General features: G+C 48.5%; 1 protein-coding gene across 7 annotated transcripts in view; it reads left to right on the top strand.

Moving 5' to 3' along the window:
- Positions 1-12359, top strand: part of COBL (cordon-bleu WH2 repeat protein) — a 294288-nt gene that overhangs the window by 71457 nt on the left and 210472 nt on the right. For 6 of the 7 annotated variants that reach the window (XM_017868611.1, XM_017868606.1, XM_017868609.1 and 3 more), the window contains exon 2: positions 10677-10880. In XM_017868611.1, coding sequence (XP_017724100.1) covers positions 10684-10880 — 197 coding nt within the window. In that variant the 5' untranslated portion in view covers positions 10677-10683. Of the gene's footprint in view, positions 1-4772; positions 4874-10676; positions 10881-12359 lie in introns of those variants that run through there. The other variant, XM_017868605.1, reaches the window with a different exon arrangement.

Here is a 12359-nt window from a genome sequence, read left to right as displayed (position 1 = left end):
TGGCCTCCCAAAGTGCTGGGATTACAGGTGTAAGCCACCGTGCCTGGCCCTGATAGTTATTTCTTAAGAAAATAAGAATCCCCCTGCTGGCCAAATCTCAATGTAGGGGTGCACTGGTGTGAGCCTCTCCATGGCTCTGCTTTCTAGGTCATCATTGTGGTTCCATTTCCACCCCTTCTGGAGTCCATAGCCAGATGGGTTGTGGGAACTCTCAACTCTGCCTTCCTCTCATAGTGCCCCAAAAAAGGCAAAAGGAAGAGACTGATATTGTATGGTGATTCTGTGCTTTTCCTTTTTTATTATTTTCTTCTTCGTTTTTTGGGGGGATGAGGGGAGACTTCCATTTTTGACTAAGAAAATAATGATGACAAAGGTGACCATGTGTAGCGGTTTGTGGGATGGATTAACTCAACAGATTATAGTCTTTCTCTCCTGATTCTCTATCCGGGAAGGTGTCTCGGCAGCCCATAGCACTCAGCTCTGCATCATCTACCAGAACGGTCCCATTTCTCAGAGGTTAGGAAGTTCAGCCTCTTCTGAATGACAGCGTCAATCCCACATCCAGCTGAAGCTCTCCCCATCCCACCCTCCACCACACTCAGGTCCGACCATGGCAGGATCCCAGGCCTGGGTGGCTGCTGTCAGACTTGGGTCCCCTCCCCCTGGGGTGCTGCTTCCATGGCTGGGTGGGGATGAGGGGCAGGAGCTCTTCTTCGCTGGTGGTCAGCATACTTTCTGGTGCTACAGGTCTGGTGCCACGTGCTCTTGTGGGGTTTATCTGCGGGTGTGTGGGGGTCCCACCCTTGGCTTCTGCCCTGTGAGCCCACAGCCTCTCCTGGCTCGGCCCACCCTGCACCCAGCCCTCTGGTTCAGGCTCCTTCTGAGTCCTCTTGGGTCACCTGATCCCTGCAGCAGCCACCTGCTTTCAGGCACCACCTTCTGACCTCTCTGTCACATGCTGCTGTGGACAGCCCTGGCCAGCCACCCTCTGGTCCTCCTTAGGACACAGGCATTTGTTTCAAGCTCCTGCACTTCCCTGATCCAAAGACTCACATCACAGTGCTCCCGAGCAGCTTCAGGCCTGCAGTTCTGCAGCTCCATGTCTGTGGCCCTTGACCCAGCCCTGCATATGGCTCCCCAGGACCCTCTGTTTGGTTTGGTAGAGGGTGGAGAGGCACCACGTGAGGGGAGGAGGCAACTGTGATGTCCTTACTAGACAGACCTGCTGGCCATGGAGACACTTCTTCTTGCCGATCTTTCATCTTCTCTTTAGCATGTTAGATGGGGAAGGGAAGCACACTGGGGTTTCCTCTGCACTAGAGCAAATAGGTAAGAACAGATGGGTTTGATTTGACACTGGGTTACAATAGTTACACTAACTGAAGGTTTAGATCCCAGCCACTGTGGCACAGGTTTTGCAAGAATGAAATCACTTAATTTTTGCCTAATGCTGTGGAGAAGGTGTAGTTATCCCATTATACAGATGAGGAAATACAGCCCAAAGGAAGTTAAATACATTGTGTTAGTTCACTCACTAGTCAGTGGTGGTGCTGAGATTTGAACCCAGGCAGTGTTAACGCCTCTTCCAGTCAATTCCCTAAGGTCCTCTCTCCCATAGTACCCCTTTGATCTCCACTGCCATTATGGGACACTTCTAGAGTCAAGTCTTGTGTGTCTTCCTCTTTTGTGACTTTACTCCATTCATTCCCTCCCTGAAGACTGGTGAGGGTTGATGGAGACAGGATGGCAGGAGATCTGCCCCACATGCAGAAACACCAAGGTTCAAGTAACCATGGTGTGGGCGATGAGGGGTGTGGGGAAGCAGCCTTGAAGTCCAAGGCGGATCAGACAGAGGAGTTTGGGCTTGACCCAGTGGGCAGTGGGACCACTAAAGTATTTGCATTAGGAAGAATGGCCAGATGGACCATCCTTGAGGAATATTCATCTTCAGTGTGTGGAAATAGGACTAGAGAAGGGGAGGCAGGTGATGCAGGAGATTCCTTCGGAGTCCACTGTGAGTCTAGGGGAGAGAAGGCAACACCCCGAGTAACAGTGGAGCAGAGATGGTAGGAAAGGGTCAGCAGGAAGTCAGATAGAATCCCATGTGCAGGGAAAGGAGCAACAGTGGAGCAGGAGCAGGGGAAAGGAGGGGCTGGGGTTGAGTCTTGGCAGAGCTGGAATCAACTTGGCAGTCTTTGGCCTCGGGAGGAAGAAGAGACGGAGATGACAATGAGGTAGAAACCTTGGCACATAATGAAGCCATGACTGAAATGGAGAGGCAGGAGAGGCAGTGGTGCCCCGGAGAGCTCTTCACTGGGTGTCGTTAGGCCTGGAAACCAGCAGACTGGTGCAGTCTCCTCAGGTTGTGGCAGCAAAATGGCAGTGTGCTGCGTGTGTGGTGTCCACGTAGGAGAGAAGCTTGGAGGAGGTGTGTGTATGATGGGGCCAGCCAGCGGCACACTCCTTGTTTCTCAGGGCTGTGCTGGCCTGGCCATGCCTCCTCCCTGGTGGCGGGGGGAGGTCAATCAGAACTCTGGGGGCTGCCAGTCAGGGACACGGTTAAATTCAGGTGATACTGCAGCCTGCACAGATAAGGCAGCAGGGGCTAAAGGTGGGGGTGTGATCTGGAGCCATGGTCAGATCCCACCATCCCCAAACCTGCTGTGCCCTTGTTGGGACTTTCGGGCCCTTGCTTGGACAGGAGCTGAGAGCCCGTCAAGCTCAGGACGTATCCATCTGCACACGTTGAGCAGTTTGACCATGTCTTTGTAGTCCTGGGACAGTGGTGTTTGGTAGAAACCAAATACGGCTTTCAAGCTTGACAATCCACGCTGCCACATAGAGACTGGCTGCAAGAAAGCAATGAGCTTCTGGTTGCATAGTTTTAGGGGAGAAGAGAAGAAAAAAATCAGAACTCCTTTAGGAAAAGAGTGTACTAAATCATGCCTGAGAGGTGGCAAAAAGAATTGCTTTATACAAATTCAACAAATGCTGAGGTTGGTCAGCTAAGATACAGAGCTGTCATGTCTCTCTGGGAATAATTAGGCTTTCTCCTGAAGAGATCACCTGGGCTGACTGCCCTGGAAAACTGCTAGAAGGTGGTGGACGAATGCACCTTGGGAAAAGGAAGCAAAGTTGCTGCCAGGCATCCCAATGAAAGGCGAGCTCTGCCCTTCCTCCCTCACAACTCTTGCGGTCTCATTCTCATTTTCCAGGCTTGGAGGGTTCGTGAACAAGTGAACCAAGACAATGCACTTGCTGTCTTTCTGCAGAATGACTTGAGATTTCCATTGCCGGGAGTATAGGCGCCGGCACCGCAGGCTTGCTTGGGAAAAGCTGCATCAGGTGGCACATTTATGAATAAGTCACTAGCTGGATTGGATCAGATGCCTCTGCTAGTTCTCAGGGCACTGCTTCATTCTGCACTCCTCTTCCAGGGAAGCCCAAGGAGCAGTTTCTGTCTGTTAGCTCCTGGAATGGCATTGGCTGTGCGGTAGAAAGCCCTTTGTACTCCTTTTAGGGGGCAAAGCAAACCTACTCCAGGCGAGAGGGCAGGGGACAGCTTGGGATGTGTGCAAACATTGCCTGGTGGTTTGGGAATCAGTAAGTTTTCTCTGATCTGTTCCATTTCAGTTGTTAAGAATGTTCAAACTTCACTGTAAACTAGCACTGCTTTTTTTTTTTTTGAAGGAGATACCCTTTTTCTATGATATTGAACAATGTAGTAACTCTTGTTTTTATCTGAAACTTGGAGCAGGGGTTGCTCTGCTCAGCATGAGCATGGAGTATTTGCTGATAGTTAAGTGATCCTCACCGACAGGCTCTTTCTTCACTTGCTGGTAGTTGAGTAATAGCTGTGGGACTGGGCTCTCAAATGTTCCTCTTTGAATATTTACTTGATGTGTTGTGAGATATCAGTGTTCCCCTATCTACAAGCCCTGAAGTTTAGTTTGGTGAGTGTTATGGATATGTTTTGTTATTATGTGTTAGAGAATCCTATCTAGAAAGCTAATCTTTTTATGTTGAATTACTGAAAGCTTCCCCCACCCCCGGGTCAAAACTGTGAAATTCTATTGTGTAGGATTTCTTAGGCAGTTATGAATGCATTTGCTGCATAAATGAGCTTTTATTAGGCATTTTAAGGAGCCAGCTTCTACTCTACCCTTGCAGAGACAAGAGGCTTGCTGCTTTTCTTTTTTTTTTAATAGAAAGAGTAAGCATGCTAATAACAATAGTAAAAAAATTGTCATTACCACCAGTCATTGAGTGCTACCTGTGTCTCGGTGTCTTACCAGAAACTTTACAAGAGTCATCTCATTTAATCCTCGCATAAACTCAGCTAATAAAAGCTGAAATCTCTCTCTGTTCAGCTCTTGGGGAAACTAAGGCCTACAGATTCTAGGAGCTTATCTGGGGGAGATGCACAGCCTGGCCACATCATGGCTGGATTTGACCTCATGTTTTTCCAGCTCTAGAGCATGTCACCAGGATGCGGTGGATGGTGTTGAGCTGTGGAGAGTGTCCTGGGGCAGACTTTCAGCAGGCAGTGCCTTTGTGTGCCCTGAAATGTGGTGTTTTGATGGGTAAAGTCATTTCTCCCTGGCTTATTGCACCAGTGTGATATTTATTGTTTTTATGCCACAGTTCTGCAGGCTGCAGTGTGATTGTTTCATACACACACATTTCAGCCCTTACTTATCTGGATCTTCTGTTGACTGTTTTTCTGACTTTCCGTTTTGTTTGCAGGGGCCAAGAAAGTAGGGAAAGCTTTGATGGGATTTTCCTCTGATAGCTCTTCTCCTCTGTTAGAAGGAATTCTTGTCTTCACAGGAACATTGCCCTGAGCTTGGGAGGTGCCGAACTCCAAGAGAAGGTATTACATGGATTCTTAATCTGTAGTCCCTGGTCATCAGGATGGTTTACAGACATAATGTACAAGGAAGAGGCTTAGGAGTCTGAGACTCAGGGGCATGTAGCAGTTTAAAAAGAGCAGGGTCTCTGCACAAGTCTAAGGAAGTCATCAGAGCTGGGATCTCGCCCAGCTCCTGCTGGGCACACCCATCGCAGGTGCTCCTGGCTGGTGGCAGGCAGGCTGGAGTGCATCTTGCTTAGAAGAAGGTCCATGGCCTTCATCAGATACTCAAAGAAGTACTTGACCCTAAAGGTATTCAGGGATGCTCGAAACTGACCTGGGGCCTGTCCCAGCTCTGCCACCTACCTTATGTCACGCCTGGGCACGTCCTTCCATCTCGCTTTGACTCCAGCTCTTCCTCTGTCTCCTGAGGCAGTTGAACACAGTCCCTATGAGTTCATCTGAGGCTCGTGGAACCTTGAGCACTGAAGGAAGTTCTTGGAGGCCCAACTGAATTTGCAAAGAAGGCTTGTCCAGATCCCACATCAGAGTAAAGGGGGTGTCTCTGCAATTATGTGCTGGAAACCTTCACTGCAGAGTATTCTCTAACCTGACTCCTCTCATCAGCCAGCACTGCAGGACGCCAGCGTTCTAGTACGTGTCAAGGAGTCCAGACATCCTAACATCAGTCTGCCAGGAGCCCTGGTGTCTTTTGTTTTCAGGAAGCAATTATGGATGGAGGCAGTGGTGCAAAATGTGTAGGTGGTGTCCTAGGCTCCGAAAGACCTGGGCTAGAATTCCAGTCTTTTCCAGCTATGTGATTGTGAGAAGGTTACTTAACTGGTCGGATCCTCAGCCACCCTGTCTGTAAAATGGGGAGAATACGCTTGTCATATGAAGTTGCCGGGGGTGTTGAACATACACAGCGTGGCATGGTGGCTGGATCATGGCATGTTTAGAAAATGAGGGCTTAAATGAGATTAGTGTGGGACTCAGGGATGTGGGAGCTGGTACAGGATGCGAGGATTCCTCATTCCCCTCTGGTAACCAGTTCTGCAGGCTGCGGTAGAACTCAGTTGTTTTATGAGCATTTGTTTCTGGACATCTTTCTGACTTTTTATTATTGCTATGAAAGCTGGGCACTGACTCGGCAGCTGAATCCCAACTCACTCACTCACTCACTCACTCACTCACGCACGCACTCATGCACTCACGCACTCACGCACACACTGGTGACCGAATTCCTTTCCTGGGCCCAGCACTTCACTTACCAATGATGAACAAGAAAGTCGTGGTTCCTCTTCCCTTGGTAGAGGGAAATCTACAACTGTGACTGCAAATAAATAGCCAGACACAAACCAGACGCATCTTATGTACAGCTTGTAAACAGGTTGAAGCAAACATCCTATTGCTGAAGAATCTCATGGAAAGAGAATGGCAACTCCCTTCTGCCTGCGGCATAAACAGACTCTCTGAGCCAGGAGAGCCGGGTGTGCCTGGTTTCTCTCTGAAATTCCGTTTAAGCACATGCGGGTTGCCAGCAGCCAGCCAGTGTAGCCAACATGGTAAACAGGCACCCATGCTGTAGGCGTGCCATTCAGGTCAGCTGGCCTCAGGATCACTGTGGATTTCCCAGTCCACTTTTCTTGGACAGTAAGAAATTGTTATACCTTCATGTCCACAGATGACATTTCCAGCTGGAAAGATGGAAGAAACCTAAAGCATAGTGCTTTTGAACTCGGGGTCTGGGAAAGTACAGAGATGCGTGAATTTTCCCTTTTCAGCATGCGGTCCCTGTCTACCTCAGCCTGACCAGCCTGGCTGGGCAGTAGCTGTCACCTATAGACTTAGGTTTTAATTCAGCTACCTGGGCCCCACACCTGCGATTCGCATTCACTGCACCATGTCACCTAAGATCCTCTGACTTTCAGTGAGTGGATTTCAAGCCTTCTGCTGCGTGTTGAAGAGCTCTCAGAATAAAAACCCAGCTGGGAGCTTCCAGCTGATGTGGGGATTAACAAGTGTCATCCTGAAACTTAGTAAATATGTGATGGTTTTAAGCTAAAATCATTTGGAGCTATGGTTGATGACCTTGGAAATGGCAGAAATGTTTTCATATATATATATTTTCATTTTATAAACAGTTCTTGCCAGGGCACGTGCAGCTTTTTCAACCTGGAGGGATCAAAGGAAGCTTGAGTTGTGTGCGCTGTGATTCATTCCCTGCTGAGTCCCAAGGACTCACCCTGCCTCCTGCTGGAGGGGATGAGAGGACGGAAAGCTGGATTACCCAGCCTGCATGCACTGCCAGCCAGGAGCACCTGCTATGGGTGTGCCCAGCAAGAGCTGGGCAAGTTCCCAGCTCTGATGGCCTCTTTAGACTTGTGCAGAAGCCCTGCTCTTTTTAAACTGCCACATGCACCTGAGTCTCAGACTCAACCACATGACATCTGCACAGATGTTTGAGAAAGGCATCCCCTGGTTGGTAAGCTAATGACTTTTCACAACCGAGTACAGATGCACAGGAGTCCCCGCGTAAATAGCAACCATTCTTTCCCAGGCTGAGCCACTCACAGACACAGGAAGCCAGGCATTTTCTGTTTCGTACTGTGGCTGTGTTAGCTGGAGGATGGTGCTTGCGTTCAACAGAAGCCACACTGAAAGGCACAAAATAGACAATGGGGAACAAGCCTGGTCTAAGCCTGTGCAGGCCATCCACACGCACAGCCCACCCACACACAGCCCACCCACACGCACAGGCCACTCACATGCACAGCCCACCCACACGCACAGCCCACCCATACGCACAGTCCACCCACATGCACAGGCCACTCAGACGCACAGCCCACCCACACGCACACAGTCCACCCACACGCACAGGTTGCCCACATGCACAGTCCACCCACACGCACAGGCCACCCACACGCACAGCCCACCCACACGCACAGGCCACCCGCACCCACAGGCCATCCACACACACAGCCCACCCATACACATAGTCCACCCACACACACAGGCCACTCACACGCACAGCCCACCCACACGCACATAGTCCACCCACACGCACAGGTTGCCCACATGCACAGCCCACCCACACACACAGCCCGCCCACACACACAGGCCACCCACACGCACAGCCCACCCACACACGCAGGCCACCCACACGCACAGGCCACCCACAGGCACAGCCCACCCACACGCACAGAGCATCCACATGCAGGCGGATCACCTGTGGTCAGGAGTAGCCTGACCAACATGGTGAAACCCCATCTCTACTAAAAATACCAAATTAGCCGGGTGTGGTGGCACATTCCTGTAATCCCAGCTACTTGGGAGGCTGAGTCAGGAGAATCACTTGAACCTGGGAGGCGGAGGTTACAGTGGGCCACGATTGTTCCATTGCAGTCCAACCTGGGCAATACAATGAGATTCCATCTCAGAAAAGAAAAAATAATAAAAAAAAATTCCAGACACCCTGGAGTGCTGTCTGGCAGGTGTCCCTAGCCTGGGCATGCTGTTTTAGCATCTTCTCCTGTGATGTGCAGTATAGCATTTTCTTTTTTTTTCTTTTTCCCTTTGGGGACTTCTCCTGCCCCAGGCTTTGTCTCTTTTTCTCATATCTGAAATTTCTGCTCATCTTTAAGACTGTTCAGGGCCTCCTTGGCTAGGGTGTTAGGGTAGACACCCCACTAATGCGGTCTACACAGGTATTTTCTCCCTCAGAAAGCTTGGCTCTTTGAAACATTTCTTATTCTGCAATCTCTTTTTCATTCCTATCTCAGGCTTTTGTAAGTCTGCAGTGTTTCTTGTAGGCAGGAACTATGTATAATTTTCAGCCGTGTCAATATCATCATCATCAATAAGCATTTTTAAGCACAGTCATACATAGCTTAATGATGGGGTGCACGCTGAGAAATGTATCCTTAAGCGATTTCATCATTGTGTGAACATCACAGAATGTACCCAACACAAACCTACATGGTACAGCCTACTGCACACCTAGCTGTATGCTATAGCCTATTGTTCCTGGGCTGCAAACCTTTGCAGCATGTTACTGTGCTGAACACTGTAGGCAACAGTAACACAGTAGTAAGCATTTGTATGTCTCGGCATATCTCACCATAGAAAAGGTATTACGGTCTTATGGGACCACCTTTGTATATGTGATCCTTCAGTGACTGAAGCACTGTTATGTGGTAGATGACTGCACCCACAAATATGAACTACATCATGCTACATATTGAAAATACAAATGGCCTTGCTGCCTGCTAGAGTTGTTAAATAATAATAGAGTTGGTATTCAGATTTAACTGGTCCATGATAGGACCTGGGCATGTTTTAAGCTTCCCAAGTGCTTCTAGCCACAGTGCGGCCAATATATATATCACCGATTCAGCTATGTGTGGGCCCAGGCCTGGAGCACCCAGAAATGGGTTCTCTGATGACATTGTTTTGAGCCATATCTTTGAGAACAGGACAAGTGAGGCAGAGAGTACAGTGAGGCCAAGACGGTTGGGGACTGGTTGGGCAACAAGAGTGAAACTCCATCTCAAAAAAAAAAAAAAAAAAGAAGAAAAGGAAAGAAAATGGCATTGTGGATCATGTCTTAATTCTGCAGTCCATGGATCCAGTTTTACAAATGCATGAGGAAAGAACAGAATGCCTATTCTAAAAGTAAACAGCTTCTGGAAACTGGAGCTGTAGGCCAATTTCCAGAAGAGTGGAGGACATTGAAGAATGGTTCAGGTCTAGGGCTGGTGGAGATCTTCAGACTCTCTGGAAGTTTGGGTATGTGTTTACAGCCCTACAGGGCACAGATGTGTGATATCACTGAGTGAACAGGTCCCGCGGTCAATAGGTCCAGATGGAAACACACAGCCGTTTTTTATTGTGAAGATGTCTAGGCTTCATCAAATATTTTCTCCCAAAAGCAGGCCAAAATTCATTTTGTTAGTGTGACATATTCCAATTTTTTAAATGTTGGCTAACTTTAATGTGTACACATGCACATGCAGGCACACACACATGCATGCACACACTAATGCACACAGCACTCTGCTGGGCAAACAAACTTCCCTGGGGCCCTTGCAGCCTGCTGGTTGCAGCTTAGGCCGCAGCCAGTGGGCCCTGCCAGGCGTGTAAGCAGTGCATGCCCGGAGCAAAGTCAGGCCTGAGAAGACAACAGTCCTTGCAGCCTGCTTCCAGTGACACTGTGGAGGGAAGGGTGGAGTGTGTACCATATGTGATTCACGTGACTCCACCTTTGTGTGTGCCATAGAGATGAGGGCTTGGACCAGGGTGGTGACACTGGACGTGGGGAGGGAGGTTGGATGAAATTCTGTTACAAGGGTGCCTCTGAGTAGCTGGGGACAGATTATTTGTTGGGGATAAGTGCGGGCTGGCCATAGATTTGGAGCTGGGGCAGGATTTAATAGAGTGTTGCACGTGTCAACGAGCCCACCTGATTCATTGTGATCATTAATTCGTGTGATATGTCATCCCCGTGACAATTCAGAAGGGTCAGTCCAAACCCCGCTGCACCCACCCTTCCCTTGACCAGATCCTGTGAAAACAGGCTTGTGTACCTCCCCAACAGCTAGCACATTTCTAAGGTGTTTCTTTCTGGGAATGCTTCCTTTCAATAGCCCTTTCTCTATTTTGTTTACTTTATTAGTTTTACTTGTTTGGGGACACTGATTTTAAAAGGCCATAGCACTTGGAAGGCGCTCCTGAAGACAGACCTGAGTATGTATAAAAATGAATTATTCCTAGGCAGGTAGGAACATTGCCACTCACTCTGTGCCTCTGTGTTGTGGTTTTTAAGGAGGAAGATGAAGGCTCGTGCTCCCCCACCTCCTGGAAAGGCTGCCACTCTGCACGTGCACAGCGACCAGAAGCCCCCCCACGATGGGGCCCTTGGGTCACAGCAGAACTTGGTTCGCATGAAGGAGGCGCTGAGGGCCAGCACCGTGGACGTCACCGTGGTCCTACCCAGTGGGCTGGAGAAGAGGAGCGTGCTCAATGGGAGGTGAGAGCCAGTGCTGCGGGAGGAGTCGCTGTACTCACTTTGCGAGTATAGCGGGGAGAATGGAAAGGCAGATATTGACGTATTGCGTTTTCTCCCTCATCGGGTCTGACCTCAGGGACCTCATGGATATAAATCGGGCCTAGTGACCAAGTAGAGCAGCCTAGACTGTCTCACCTGGGGTGGGCTTATGCTAACTGGCCCAGCCATGATGGCTCACCAGATGCTTAGGAGAGCTGGGGCTCCAGGGCTCCCTCCTATGAGGAGGCAGGCTCAGAAAGGAGGGCAGGTGCAACGGTGACTTACACCCCCGGGTGGGACAGCAGCCACAGTATGTCTCAGGCATCCTCGGCTCTGAAGGGACCCAGCCAGGAGGGCAGCCTCCTGAATTAGCCATTCCCACACCTACTTGCAGCAACCTGTGGCGGTGTGCGTACAACTGGCAATCAGCTTTCTAAAGTGAAAATATTTCAGGTTTAGATGAAAGAATAAACCAACCCAATCATGGATTTCCAATTTAAGGGCTTGAATTTGAGACCCTCAGTTCCCACATGCACTATTCTCAGGACTGATCTGCCTGTGGCTGAGTGTCCCATGCCACTTCACTCACAAAAGGTGCAGCTGAAACATTGACAAAGCCTCCTTCATCATAGCATTTCAAGTTTATGACCAATAGACTTGCACATTTTATGTTTGACATGGATCAAAATATATCATAATTTTGTTTGAATAGTTTTGTGCTATTCTTACTGATGCTTTTAGTGATAACCCAATGTATAATAAAAACTAACAAAGTCACAGAAAAAAGTTAACTATAATTTATACGTGTTTTTACTGTAGAGAAGTATGATAGAATGATTAATTACAACAACTTTCAGGCATACATGTATATTTGTGTAATTCTGATGCAGCAGTGAATTGAAGCAGCTTTTCTAAGAAAACAGGGAGAATAAGAAATGATATAAAATGGACTGGGCATGGTGGCCTATAGTTCCATCACTTTGGGAGGCCGAGGCAGGCAGATCACTTGAGGTCAGAAGTGTGAGACCAACCTGGCCAAAATGATGAAACCCTATCTCTACTAAAAATACAAAATAATTAGCCAGGCATAGTGGTGCATGTAGTCCCAGCTACTCGGGAGGCTGAGGCAGGAGAATTGCTTGAACCCAGGAGACAGAGGTTGCAGTGAACCAAGATCGTGCCATTGCACTCCAGCCTGGGCAACAAGAGCAAAACTTAATCTCCAGAAAAAAAGAAATGATACAAAATGTTTTATTCTTATGAAGCAGTTTGCTTAAGTAATTTTAATGGATAATGGGGAAAATTAAATCACCCTGGGTGTTTTTATTCTCACAGATGCCTTTTAAAAAGTGATGTAAGCATTGTATTTTAAAATACCAGTATTTAGATTATAGTTGAAATTACCTAATCCTTTGCAACTATTCTGTTACTTTTTCAAATTAACCAGTTTATAATCAAAAT

This window comes from Rhinopithecus bieti, unplaced genomic scaffold, assembly GCF_001698545.2.
Source record: "Rhinopithecus bieti isolate Rb0 unplaced genomic scaffold, ASM169854v2 scaffold_3527, whole genome shotgun sequence".
In the NCBI taxonomy this organism is placed as follows: domain Eukaryota; kingdom Metazoa; phylum Chordata; class Mammalia; order Primates; family Cercopithecidae; genus Rhinopithecus; species Rhinopithecus bieti.
Note: the sequence above shows the minus strand (reverse complement) of the source record. Positions and strands in the feature narration are given on the sequence as shown.